Genomic DNA, 13,959 nt, shown 5'->3' with positions numbered 1-13,959 from the left:
AGGCTATAGGGTTTTTTCTTGCCAGCTGTGTGACCCTGAGCAAGTTACTTAACCCTATTTACCTCAGTTTCCTCATCTATAAAATGAGCTGGAAATGGCAAACTGCTCCAATATCTTTGTCAAGAAAACCTCAAATGGAGTCACAGAGTCAAATATAATTAAAATGGCTGAACAATAGGTTTTATTATTTTCTCTCTTCTTGGATATTTCATCCTAGGAATTATTTGACTTTTCCATTGATATTCTTTATCCTGGGTTAATCTCTGAGATTCTGGCTGAGCCCTAACTAGAAAATTTTATACCTTGGTCAAATTTAGTTGAAAGGAACAGGGAACAGTGGTAGTATAGAAGACATTACAACCTTAGATATAATCATGCCCAGAAGCTCCACCCCATGCCTCATATAGAAGTATATTAAGGACTAGCTGATCAAAACTGGGAAATAGATGATGGTATAAGAGACTTAACAGGAGATGGCAAAAGAAGGTGAGCCTTGGGAGAGGAGTATTGGGCCATGGAGACCCAAGGGCAGCAGCCAGGCCATTATAGAACCAAGAGCCATAAAAATGATAGTTACCATGTAGAGGAAGCATCCCCTTTGTAGGAAATGTGATCTCCCCCCAGTCCTGATTTTGGTGTCTTAAGACAGAGCCATAGTCACCCCACATAATTATGTCTTGGCTCAGGCTTTGTGCATGTGGGCAGCTATATTCTTCACATGTTGGTTTCAATTTAGAGCCCTCTTGACAAGTTCCTCAAGTCTCCTGGCAAATATATTTTGTCAGCCTTCATTTGATAAGATCTTCCCATAGCCATCATTCTTCAATGTGAAAACCTGATGCAAGTCCTACTCTAGAGCACCATCATCTCTTAACCTCACTATTTTATATATTTTTACCTTTCTTCTGAAGTCCCTGTCTTTCAATAGATAAAACATCACCTACATTCCCTTAGAGTCTTTAGTTTTTTATCTAGAAATTTATCATCCCTAGCAAATCTTTCCAGGTTCTTTCTGGCAATATCATTTGGCCTACATGAATCACTAGAAAGTGGGTAGGGATCATCAGATCTGACAAGTCTCAAGAGACTCTCCATTTCATCCCAGATACATACTTTAAGAAGACAATATACCCTCCTAATTATTTATGTCAGGTCTGCATCTGTGGAGGTCAGTTCCTATCCATCAGGGAGCCAACAACCACCATGATTCCTTTCTTTATCTAAACAATACGGAATATCATGTTTCTTGGTAGCAAATGTGAATCCCTATCATTCCACAGAGCCCAAGAAGCTGCTTCCTTTCCAGAGGTCCTGCTCTTCTTCCAGGGGAAGAGTTTGAAATATTAAATGATCCTTCTTTCTCTTGTATGCTTCTACTCTCTGGGCTCCTAACACTGGTTTGAATTTCCCTCTCTTCTAATTCTTTTTCCTCGTTTTTCCTTCAAGTCTTTCAAGGAACATTTCGTTTTACCTGTTAAGCTAGGAAAATAGAATGGCATTCCTTATGATCACAGGATCATGGATTTTGAGCAGAAAGGGATATTGATGACCATCTAGTTCAACTCTCTCATTTTATGGATATGAAAACTGAGATGCAGAGAAGTTGTTACCTGCCCAGGCTCACACAGGTGATAAATGAAGATTTTAAATGTAAGTCCTCTGACTGGAAATCTGGTACTCTTTCTACTGTGCTGCCTTCAGTCCTTTCACTTTCTACCTTACTGGTGAAATAAAGCTATATTTTATGAATATATATGTAACATATGCCATTCAACTCTGGATCCATACAGATTAGGGCTCCAAGGGGGAAGAAAGAATTACTAGCATCTTCAAAGCTGACTCTTGTCCCCATCCAGTTTCCCAGAAACTTCTAAGGTCTTCAAATTTAGTTTCTACTTTAATAATAAAGCATAGGAACATACCTTAACGCTAAAAACTATCTAAGTAGGATAGACAAGAATTGTAAAAATAACACAAAAATTATAAAAATACATATTCCTGAGTGAGTACAGTACTCGTTTTTGATCCCTTCCCAGATTATTTGGGAAATAAACTCCTCCAAGATTTACATTCCAGTGTGAGGAAGACTGCCTACACCTTCAGTAGAATCAGCTTTAGCACCAAAGCTGGAAACTACTATCAAACTCTCTTTTCACTACTTCTACTTGTCTTTTTGCTATTGACAACTGTCATTCAACATGCTGAAGGATTGATTACCTCTCTTGCAATCTTGAAGGTCTCTTCTCAAGATCTTGACTGTGTCAAGAGATCTTCTCTTTCTCCTCTGTTCCCCAGGGATCCTGTCTGTGACCAACATGAAAGTTATACTACTATTTGTCTCACTTGGGTTTCTGGTTACTAAGATAGCCAGCTGGGGGAAAAAAACCTTCTTTTAAACTTCCATCTTTGCAAAACTGTCCTCGTTTCAATTAGAGCCTTTGCCATGGTCATACAGCTCTATGCTCTGTGGAGTATGCCATTTTACACTAATGTACACCTATCTCTGTGGTTCATGGCTCCAAGGGAAAGAGAATCCTCTTCTCACTGGATATGTGTCTGTACATTGGATTGACATCCTTCCTTCAGACTCTGGTTAAAAAAAAAAGTGTGCACTCCCTACAAATGCATCAGGTATACATGTATAACTATAGGAACTTAAACATGCACTAATTTGCATATAGTATAGTCCTAGTAATTATAACAGATGTATATACCACAAACAGACACAGTCTATAATATCAAAATTATAGCTGTATGCAGTAGATCAAACAAATGCAGAAACATGGCACATAGTATGGTCTGTTGAGGTTTCATGCAAAATTGTCGGTTACCAACTGTCAGCATCTAGACCTCCAGTTTCCATTCCTTCTGTAAGTGAGTTTATATCCATAAGCCCATTGAGTTACAGTCCCAGTTTGGGTCTGAAGATGGTTTGAGGTCAGTAGCACTATTCCCAACAACAAATGCCTTAGATTTTAGGGTGTCCTGTATCCCCTTGGGGTATCTGGAGTTGGAATACTATGAAAAAAAGAAATAGTCTATGGTTTGTCTTCAGCTTGTGTTCAGGCAGACCTCTCTCTCAGGTAACGGTCATCTCAGAAGGCTTCTTGGATCCCCAAGAGGGACATTTTCCTATTATGGACCTTAGTCTGAATTTTCTTCTTACAGGCCATTCTCTGGTACCAACACTTTATCTCTCCTCTTCTTTTGTTCCAGAACTCTGAGTTCCTAGTTACCTTAAGAACAATTCTTTTTAAAGCTCCATTTTCCCAGAAGACTTTTCACACCTATCTCAGGCTTCATTTCTATCATACAGCATCATGGAAGTATACTCCTGCTCTCCAGGCCCACCTACCATGTTTTCTTTCCATGAGATGTGCCTCAGCTATGCAAAGTTATGACTTAGTTCTGGCTGAAGCACATGGTAAGGGTCATTGAAATAATCTCCTTGTCCTCCTTATTTGCTTAAACTGAGATCTTCCATCCCTTATTGCTCATCTTGCTAACTTTCGTGGCTAACTGCAATATAAACATGCTACCTGTGTATATGTGTGTGCATGTATGCTCATGTATATAATTATACACATGTATTTGTGTGTGTATATATACATAGATCTCTATTATGAATGCATGTGTTTGGGGAGGAGGGTTCCCTCTTTGATTTGGCCTTTGTGGTAGACATCCTCCATGAAAATGGCAAACCCCTTTGGCAAGGGGTTTGCCCGGACCAATATGTCTCCATATTTTATTCCTTGTTTGATAATCTGACAGCCATTGAACAAAGTTTTCTTGGTTTTTTACATCTTTAAAACACTCTTGTATGATTTTATATATGTGGGGAATTATATATAGATATATATGTGTGTATATGTGTATATACATATATATATAGGGGAAAATATTTCATTGGAGGAGAACCTTTAAAGCAGCATTTTCTCTACAAATCTGATACTTTTTAGAGTCAACAATCATCAACAATAATAAGCAAGAAATACAGAGAAATACTTTATTCTCAGCATCTTCCAGGAAGTTGTATGACTGTAATGCTGTGATCCACTGTAAAATACTGTCTGTAGAAGCCTGACTGTTGTCTTTCTGTTAGTTGTAATTTGTATTAACAATGAAAAATAGGGAGGGAGAGAGAGAGAGAGATCTGGAAAAGGAAGTGGGTTAGTCACATGTGAAGAATGAGGCATAGCTATGCTCCTCTGGTATGCAAGCAATGTCAAGAAATCGAGGGGAAGACCTTTTATGTAATTAGACCCCTTGTGTAATTTATAAAAAGTGCACAGGATGAGAATGGATGAGTTGTGACTTTTCCTTTTGGAGGGAATGCCTTCTTGGATGAGGTCATAGATCCTTAAAGTATAACACAAGCATGAGTGTGTGTATACACATGTGTGTAGTGTCTGGGTGTGTGTATGCAAGAATGTGCTGATAAATATTTAACAACTAACCCCAGGGGTGGGAGTGAAGGGGGAAAGCCTGCACATTTTTTAGTATAATCTGCATAGTCAACATTTTCTCCACCAAAAATGACATGCCCAAGGTCAACCAGCTAGAAAATGTCTGAGGTGGAACTTAAACATGGATCTTTCTGACTTCAAGTTTAGTACTCTGGTTATCATATTCACTAACAGCACTTCTGAAAAGTCTCCTTGTGATTTGTTGCTAACACCAGATAGCCACCTAACAAGCTAAGCCTCTAGGTGTCTTCTCTGTACTTATAAGGGCTTGGAGATTCCCTGGACCCCTCTGAGCTTCAGAAACCTTACCTTATTCTACCCTTGAGCTCCAGAATCCATAATCTTAATCTCAGTTTTGTCCTATCCCAATTACAACAAGAGCATTTAATTTCCTCGTTGATTTCCCTTCAATAACACATTGCACATTGTGATACTTCAAGTCATTTTGGTAGCTCATTTAGCACACAGTGAAACCTGAATATCTGCCGATTAGGTTCCCAGGCACTAGGCACACTACAATAAAGAAAGGAAAAAGGAGATGTAATCTGTATAGAATGAGAACCTGAAAAGGATTACTGTTGGCAGAGAACTTGTTTTGTCTCCCATACACTTTGTGGTACAAGTCTATGAATGATTAATGAACTCAGGGCAGATCAATGAAGTATTCTTTTAAATGTATCCATAACCCATTTTGCTTAGGATAAAGTAATGGAGAAGTTTGGATGGGGTGTGGAGATGAAAGGGGGTAGATCTGGGAAGAGAGAAAATTGGTTCGCTGTAATCTATGGCTCTTGAGCAAGTGAAATTGGGCTATTCATCTAATTTATCGTGGGTAGTTTTTCAGGCTTCACTTCATGAGTCACCTAAGTAATTTTTTCTTTGCTATTTCATACCCTGTAGTAAAGTTTAAATCCAATGTTTATTTATTTCATTACTTTCCAACAGTAAAATGAAATAATATACAGAAACCAAAGGAGATTTTTTTTACAGTCATAAATTCTAGAAGTCTTTGGGCATAGTTTGTGGTATCAAATTTTAATCTAATGCCATAATCCTTATTAAAAAATCACACACCTAGTGCAGTCCCTTATTTCAAGGAATTATATAGAACATTTAACATATTCTCATCTCTTTTCTTGATGGATGATGAGTTGTCCTCAGTAAAGTTTTTAATGATGTGAAATAAAATGCAAATTAAGTAGCGCAATCAAAATCAGACTATTAAAAATAGTGGAGCAAGCAGTAGATGGTACTAAGGACCACCCTGTTGCTTAAGTTTTTACATAAATAGCACTGAAATATTAGAAGAGTGATCAGTCATAGGAAGACAATAGTGTCTTGTGAAAGGTACCATTTTGTCCCTGTTATTAAACTGATAGGAAGCTTTCCGAAAGCACTATCTCACCATCACCACACTCTTTTCTTTTTTGGGGGGGAAGGGGGTAATAAGGGGAAAAGAGGAAAGAAGCAGAAATTAACATCTAAAAATTAACTATGATGAAAGTATTTTAAGGTATTTTAAATATTTTAAAATATGAAAATATGTTTTCTTTCTTTGCAGGAGGGGTGGGAATTGCATCCTGATGATTGACCTTGTGGGTTTTAAAATTTACACAGTTAGGAGACCTTGGAGATTTTAGTACAAAAGAACCTATCAACACTAATCTTTGTTTGGAGAAATTTCTTCTGATTCTCAAAAAACTAGAGTGACATTCACTGAAGCTATTTCTACAAACAGCAGATCAAAAAGTAGTCTGAAGAATAAACTGAACTGGGAATCAAGAGACCTGGGTTCCATTTCTTACTCTGACACTAACCATGTAACTCTTAAACAAGCTATGTAACCCCAATTTTCTTCAAATCTAAAATGAGAGTTTGGGAGAGGTTGAATTAGACAGACTTTTAGATCCCATCTAGCCTAATTTCAAAACCCTTTTAGAACTCATTTTGATACACTATGAATACCTTATGATAAATGCTCCTTAAGTGATGCTTTACCATTTTTTAACCCTGTGCTAAGGGCCAACAATTAGAGGAGAAAGACAGCATCTTGGGAACTTAGCTAGCAGTGGTTGTTTTGCCTGATTGCTTTTAAAATACACTAACAGCACTGATATGAACCTAAAAACATAATCTCTCAGGGAAAGCCAGAAATCAATGCAAGAAATCACTGTTTGACTTTTGGTCACAGCTTTCATTCTCAATATTAGGTAAAAACAGGATGTAAATAATTCTTAGAGGTCAGGTGGAGTTACAAGATCATGATAAAAAGACACTTTTCTTATAAGGAACTTAGAGTTTTTCATGTGTCTTCATCAAGGACTTCCCGATAATAGTGAGCCAAGCTGTTTTCCAAATTTGGTGCCCAAAACCTGTTGGGTTCCATAAATCCCTTTAGACAGGGAATCTGGAATATGTGATGTTTATATGTTGAACACTTGCTGTCTTCAGTGAAGATACTGTAGATTGAAATCTCTTAGGAGATAGAGATGAGAATAAGGAAAGGGGGAAATATCTGACTTAAAATGAATGAGTGACAACAATGGATTTCAATATGTGGAGGATCTATGTGTATTGAATGTGGGTACTTCCTCTAGTGATACAGATCATAACCCAAACAGCAAGCACTTATGAAGCACATACTGCGTGTCAGGCACTGTGCTAAACTTTGGCAGTACAAAGGAAGACGTACTCTATGTGAGGATTTCTAAACAAAGATACTGGAATAGTCTGCCATTTCCTTCTCCAGTGAATTAAGGCAAATGGAGATTCAGTGATTTGCCCAGGATCACATAGCTAGTGAGTGTCTAAGTTCAGATTTGAACTCAAATCTCTCTAACTCCAGGCCCAGCACTCTGGGAGCTAGCTCCATACTTTTGCATTTCAGCCTCTCAGTGCCTATTCAAGTCCCTCTCCAGCTTTGAACCCTTTGTTCTTCCACAATATCCTCCTCCTTGGACTCCAACCATCTCTATTTACCTCCATTGCCCCTGTATTCCTTCATAGATATGTACACAGTAAGCATTATGTTAATCTCTCCTTATTGATGTAGTACCTTGTAAATGTATTCGGTGGTTGGTCTTTTTTTTTCTTCTGACTTCTCAGTCAGGTGTCAATCTCTCTAAGGTCAAGGACTATGTCTCCTATTTCTTTGGTACCCACATTGCCTAGTGAAAGACATTGCATCCAGGGGATATTCAAAAATAGTATATTGACTGATTTGATTAACTTGACTAAGGAAAAAGGTACTGAACTGCAGAGGGCCAGCATTATTTGCTATGGAAAATATTTTCATATCTGTAAAAAAATTTTTCAAAGTGACAAATTCTGCTCGTTAGGTGTTTGCAATCTAAAGATGCCATATTTACCAACTCTATCAGTATCATGGAAGTAATGTATAGGAATATTTTGGAATTCCACAGATATCTATATTTACCAATCTACTGGGAGCTCTGGTTTGTGCAGCTGACCAAGCACAACAAACCTACCAAGCAAAACACATCACATTTTGTTTATATCTTGGGCTAATTTAAAATCAGTCTTGACCTTCAAATATCTTTCTACCTCCTAAGAATTACACTAGAGTTTGAGGCAATAGAATAAATGAGATAGTCTGTTGTTCTCTCCTTAACCTAATTCCCAACCACCACAAGAAGTTGAATAGGGAAGAATATAGATTGTTCAGAGAAAGAGGAGGTGTGTAGAAAAGTTGGAGCAGAGTTTAATGAAGGAAGAGATATCCCTTCCCATAAATCTGACTACTGGTCCAAACTTATAGCTTAGTGGGTGGTGGGAGGCAGGGGAAAGTGTATTAAAAAAAATCAAAGTAGACAGTCTTCTTACAGGTAAAAATACTGCAACATAGGAGAAGGATCAGAATTTTTGCCCTTGTTTGACATCCTTAGGCTTGCTGAAAATTACCTAAATAAGAGTTCTTACTCCCTAAAATACCACTCCTGCCTTATGACAATTCTCTTGTGTGATGGTGTACATCGCAAAGTCTCACATTTATTCATCTGGAATGCTCATTTCATGAAGCACTGTCTGCTACTTGGTTGGTAGTTTGAAATTTGGCCACATGACAAAAATGTGTGTAACACGTTTTTTTCTTAAGTGTTGATTGAGCACATAATTTAAAAGTCAGAATATAAAATAAACATCTCTGCCCTTTCTTCCAGCAGGCCGCACAGAGATCTGCTCTCCGCGTTCTGTCTGACAGGTACATTTTGTCATTTTTATGAACTATAAATTGCTTTATGAAACGTTGAGCCCTATTTATTGTGGCATATAATTCATAATCGGATTTTTGTCCCCAAAGTATCTGTGAACTGGGATGTTAAACACTTTGCATGCTTGGATTTGTCATGCATGTGTGGAGTTTATTACTGCAAAAATCACAGTCTTGTTGTATTTCATAGAGGGTGTGCAGAATCCCTTGTGCTATGAGACAAGAGATAAGAAACTTAGTGGAGAAGGCATGAATGACACAGTAAATTGTGAGCTTTAAAGTTTGTTGAAATCTAAGCTTATTTTTTAGCAGTAAGTACTTCATTTATTTTGAAATGCTTTCTTCTGACTTTCTCCAAATCCTCTCACTGGAAGTTATCTTTCTTTTTGATGAGATTTTCTGTTGAAATGCTTTATGCACAAAATCCAGCAATTCATGTTCCCCCATTATCCATTTCTTGTTTCTTTGCATTGTTTAGTTTTTTCCTCACTTGTATTACCAAATAAGACCTATAAATATAATAAATAAACATGGTTGAGCTGTATTTGGTACCAGAGTTTGCCTTAAAGACTGTACAAAAGTTGAACTAAGGGATGTAAAGTAGCTTCCTGAAATAGACCTCTTTTCCCTCCCCATCCTCTCCCCACCATTTTGACACAGCAGGAGGGAATTTTTGTTGGTGTCTGTAAGTTAAAGAATTACCAGGCTCCACAAGCGAGGTAGTATGTCATACAGTGGCACGAAGAGATTTTCCCCCCATGATCTCCTGGCAGCTACTTGAACCTTGTCTGGCTCACCCTCAGCCCCTCTACAGAAGCCTGGGAGGCTGTGATGCATTCCACCCCCACCCCAGCCCTGCCTTCAATTCCCCAATCTCACTCTTTTCTTAGAATGAGCGGTAATTGACTCTGTAAACCAGCTCAGTCCAACACTTCTCTAGAGCAAAATCTGTCACTTAGGCTGAATTATTTGTTGTGCATGGGTGAAAAGCGTTCTCTACGGGTGGTAGACTGAGACCACCAAACTTACTCCACCTCACTTTTATAAACATCATATTTTTTTATTTCGCTTGAAAACCCTTCATTTTGACAAACTGTATACACTCTGCATGCTGCAAGATTAGCTGCCATTGAAATGTCTTAGAAAGGCTTTTTAGAAATTTGGCAGTTAACAAACAAATTGTGGAGGGTTTTGCTGCTTGGAAAGAAAAGGAAGTTGGAGGTCTGAACACATTTGATTTCTGACACAGTATTTCCTTTAATCTATTTTTCTCTCTATTATCTTTTTACAAATTCTGTCTACTAAATCCTGACATTTCACTTCTTTAATAAATTACCTCCTCCACAAAACGTATAAAGGTTAAAAATAGTTCAGCTGAAAACACAAAGTTATTATGGCCTTTGGTGGACTTCACCTAAACCTCTTTTTAGATGACATCAAATCCCTTCGAAAATACGATTGAAAGCACAGAAAGCAGTCACCCAGCAATATAACTGATAGAATTCTAGTATACACTTCCAAAAGTTAGGACACTTTGCGTACAGAAAGTTTTGAGAGACATTGGACTAGAGGCTAACTTTTGCCATTTTATGTCTCACTCAAATAAGCTAAAATTCTTAATTGACTAGTTAGTTGTTATTGTTTGATCTGTTATCTGGTTTTATCTAAAGATGATAAAGAAAAACATATTTCTCAAACCAGAAACAGATTAACTCTGGCAAGTAAATATAAAGATAACTGATTAAACAATAGAGACTTCATAAGAAAGAGGGAAAGGGAAAAATGAGAATATTTATCAAATAGATTTAGCTCTTTAAAACACAATGTACCATTCTCATACATATGGCATATCTTCAACTATATGTGTTAGGACTTTATTCAACAATTTATACCTCATTAGTATTTATCGAAAGTGTCTAAAAGTATGCCATGCCTTCTCTTTGGGATAATATGAACTCTGGACACAAAGAGATTTCAAAATGATTTGTTGACTTTGTAATGCGATCCTAATAATGCAATAAAAAGCTGCCTGCTCTGGTCTATTTTGCTGACCAGTTCCTCGGGCTTTGTGGATGTTTCAGGGCCAAAGGAACAATCACCATAAATGAGAAGCATTTGTAATCATTTGGAGATACAGTAAGAACTCACTAATTCAAAATGCAAGGAATTAAAAAAAAAAGCAGGCTTTGAATTAATTGGGTTCAGGTTTTCCAATATATTTTTATTAATGAATTTTAGGCCATCTAAGTCAGGTGGGGAATATAGTTATCTCAATTTGCATATGCTTTTGAATAAACTTGTATTATAGGAGATTGAGAAGTGCCATACACGGTCATATTTCTGTTCTTTCTAGTCCAGTGTTATGTCTCAAACAGTAAGTGGTGTCCTAAGTCAGTTTTTAAAGGATCCTGAATGCCTTCTACTAATATCATACTCGAAAGATTAGCATCTTTTAATAAGCTCTGTATTGAACAATTAAACGATAATTCATTAATTTACCTAAACCTTACTTCAGTCTATTTTCTGCCTCTGCCACCTGTCAGATGATAAACTCCATAAAGAGAAGGACGATGTTTTTCCTAAATTTAGTTTCATTGTTATTGCCTAGCATAGTGCTGTGCCCAAGTGGGCGCTTAATAAATCTTGTTAAATTCAACGGACTTTAATTGAGGGATTGGGTTGATGGTTTTGTTGTTTAGTTCAGTCAGGTCTGACCCTTTGTGACACCATTTGGGGTTTTCTTGGCAGACTTACTGGAGTGATTTGCCATTTCCTTCTCCAGTTCATTTGACAGGTGAGGAAACAGGTTTAAGTGACTTGCCTAGGGTCACACAGCTAGTAAGTGCCTGAGACCAGATTTGAACTCCTAAAGATATGTCTTCCTGATTCTGAGACCAGTGCTGTATCCCTTGTACCTCCTCATTGCCAAAGGGATTGGATTAGATAATCTCAAAGATCCCTTCTAATTCTAAATCCTATAAATTAACAGATTTTATAAACTTGCCACCTGCAGTACCAAATGAGATTTCCTTATTTCTAGTATTCTAGGATTTGGTGAGCAAACTCATTTCTCTCAGAATTTTAAAGAAAAGTTATAGCCTCTCCCAGATTTTATCTTTTCACATTCTGAAGTTATAGTTTAGGGTGTCTGTACCCATCAACCCTTACACCCCTTCTTGACTTTCATTTATTTACCTTTTCTAACTTCATAATGGAAGAACTGTAGTTCTTTGTCTACAGCATTCCAGATGTGGTTATTCTTTGTCCTTGAAAAAAAATCTAGGCTGTAAACCCCAAGATATCTTGTGAGGTTTCAGCAATCAAAATTCACATTCCTTTGGGCAGAACACCTGCAGGTAAGGGTATGAAACCCTACATGGATAGAGGGTGAGAGGAAGGGAGGGAGGGAGGAAGGAAGGAAGGAGGGAGGGAGGGAAGGAAGGAAGGAAGGAGGGAAGGAAGGAAAGGAGGGAGGGAGAGAGAGAAGGAGAAATGAAGGAGGGAAGGAAAGGAGAAGGAAGGAGGGAGGGAGATATCATGACTTGCAAGTGAATTGGATTTAAGTGAGGGAGGTTCCATGCAGAGTCACCAGCCTCACTCTTCCTTCCAGAGCCATCTGAGTCCAGTTGGGATCCTTTCATCCACTATCATTTGCTGCTATGGAGTTAACAGAATAGGCAGACATTCAATGTTTCTTGAAATAAATTGAAGTGAAACAAATTGAAATTAATTTTTAAATGAAGTATATCTGCATGCTTGCATAAACTCAGTTGGTGACGTATGCATATCTTTAGTACTATAGACAAACATTGGGGATGAGAAGAAAACCAAAATTACTAGGAAAAAAATAGCAAAATGCTGTTAGGAAGAACATGTATGTGTATAGCATAAGAAGTGCCTCCACATGTGATTGATCTTCCTTCATGTGTAGTAAATAGGAGATAAGTGATCAAAAAAAGTATTCACATGATTTATCAAGCTGAGAAGAGAAGCGAGAGGTCAATCCTGAAATCTAGGGAAGGAGAGCAATAGGAAATTGCTGGGACTAAGAAGTTAATCATATACTTGGACCACTTCCATCTGTTTCTGAAAGAAAGGGCAGAGCTAGTAAGGATGCTTTATAGCAACATATCAGGAATTAATACATTCTGTGAAATCTAAGTATTATTTGCAATAACTTGGAATTTTATATTAATTTATTTTAAAATTTTATTTATATTTATAACAGTTTTATATATTTATTTTATCTATTACATTATTATATATTAATATATTATATTTACATAAATATAAATTTCTATTTTTTAAAAGGTAGCACAATCTCAACTGAATAAGTCACATTGGGAAGGAAATAGGAAATATTTTGGGGAAAGATGGAGAATGTATTTAGTATGAATAAATAAATAAATAAGAAAAGCCAACATGAAAGCGGTTGTTAATTTGATGGCACTCAAAGGGCATGAATGGCCATGTGGTTAAATTGTGCATATAATGATCTTTTGAAATATCAGCTCACAATTCCAGAAATGGCTACACTTTTATGAGCCACAGAGATGAATCATTAGGCTATAACCTGTCTGTCCATCTGGCAATGTCTCAGGTCCAAGATCCACTTATCTTGACTACCCCTCCACTGCTGTTCACTGTGAACCCAAGGGTAATATGGCAGTGAATGTTGAGCTGTCTGGGATTTTGTATGCACATTATGTCATCTAGTTTTGATCTTTTCTCCAATCTATTTCAGATAATCTCAGACCTTTAGTTCCTTTTGGGAAGGAAGTGATGAGTGTTTAAAAATTGAAAGGTTTTAACCTCTGTGCCATTTACAGTATCTAAAATGGTCCAAATTGAGAAAAAGAGTGGAAACCCACTCCCATTGAGTGGCAAAAGACAAGGCTCAACACAGGAGAGGCAGGTTTCTTTAGAGCCACATCCAGCTTTATGAGATTATACCTTGAATTAGCTTCAACTAAGAGCAAAGGAGAGAGTAAAAATTGAGACTGAGAGTGATGCCTTTACCTCTTTTCAGAGTGTAATTTTCTGGTTAATATCTTAGTAATTTATTGACATCTCAGTGAAGAAAGTCAGAGCTGTGGTATACAGTTAGCATGATGGTAATGATGAAGGTGGTGATAAAAACCAGTTCTTCAAGGTGCTCAAAAATGCTTTACAAATATCTCATTTTGTCTCGCAGCAACCTGGGAAGTAAGTGTTATTATCATTCCCATTTTACAGGTGAGAAATCTGAGATGCATAGAGATTAAA

The 13,959-nt window shown here is 37.3% G+C and overlaps 1 protein-coding gene across 5 annotated transcripts in view; it reads left to right on the top strand.

The window, feature by feature from the left end:
• The window catches only part of AFF3 (ALF transcription elongation factor 3), a 651,407-nt gene that overhangs the window by 527,267 nt on the left and 110,181 nt on the right, over positions 1-13,959 (top strand). For 4 of the 5 annotated variants that reach the window (XM_072616809.1, XM_072616807.1, XM_072616811.1 and 1 more), the window contains one exon: positions 8,645-8,685. In XM_072616809.1, coding sequence (XP_072472910.1) covers positions 8,645-8,685 — 41 coding nt within the window. The remainder of the gene's footprint in view (positions 1-8,644; positions 8,686-13,959) is intronic. The other variant, XM_072616808.1, reaches the window with a different exon arrangement.

The sequence above is a fragment of the Notamacropus eugenii genome, chromosome 5 (assembly GCF_028372415.1).
Source record: "Notamacropus eugenii isolate mMacEug1 chromosome 5, mMacEug1.pri_v2, whole genome shotgun sequence".
Classification (NCBI taxonomy): Eukaryota; Metazoa; Chordata; class Mammalia; order Diprotodontia; family Macropodidae; genus Notamacropus; species Notamacropus eugenii.
The sequence above is the reverse complement of the archived record's forward strand: the minus strand, read 5'-3'. Positions and strand labels throughout refer to the sequence as shown.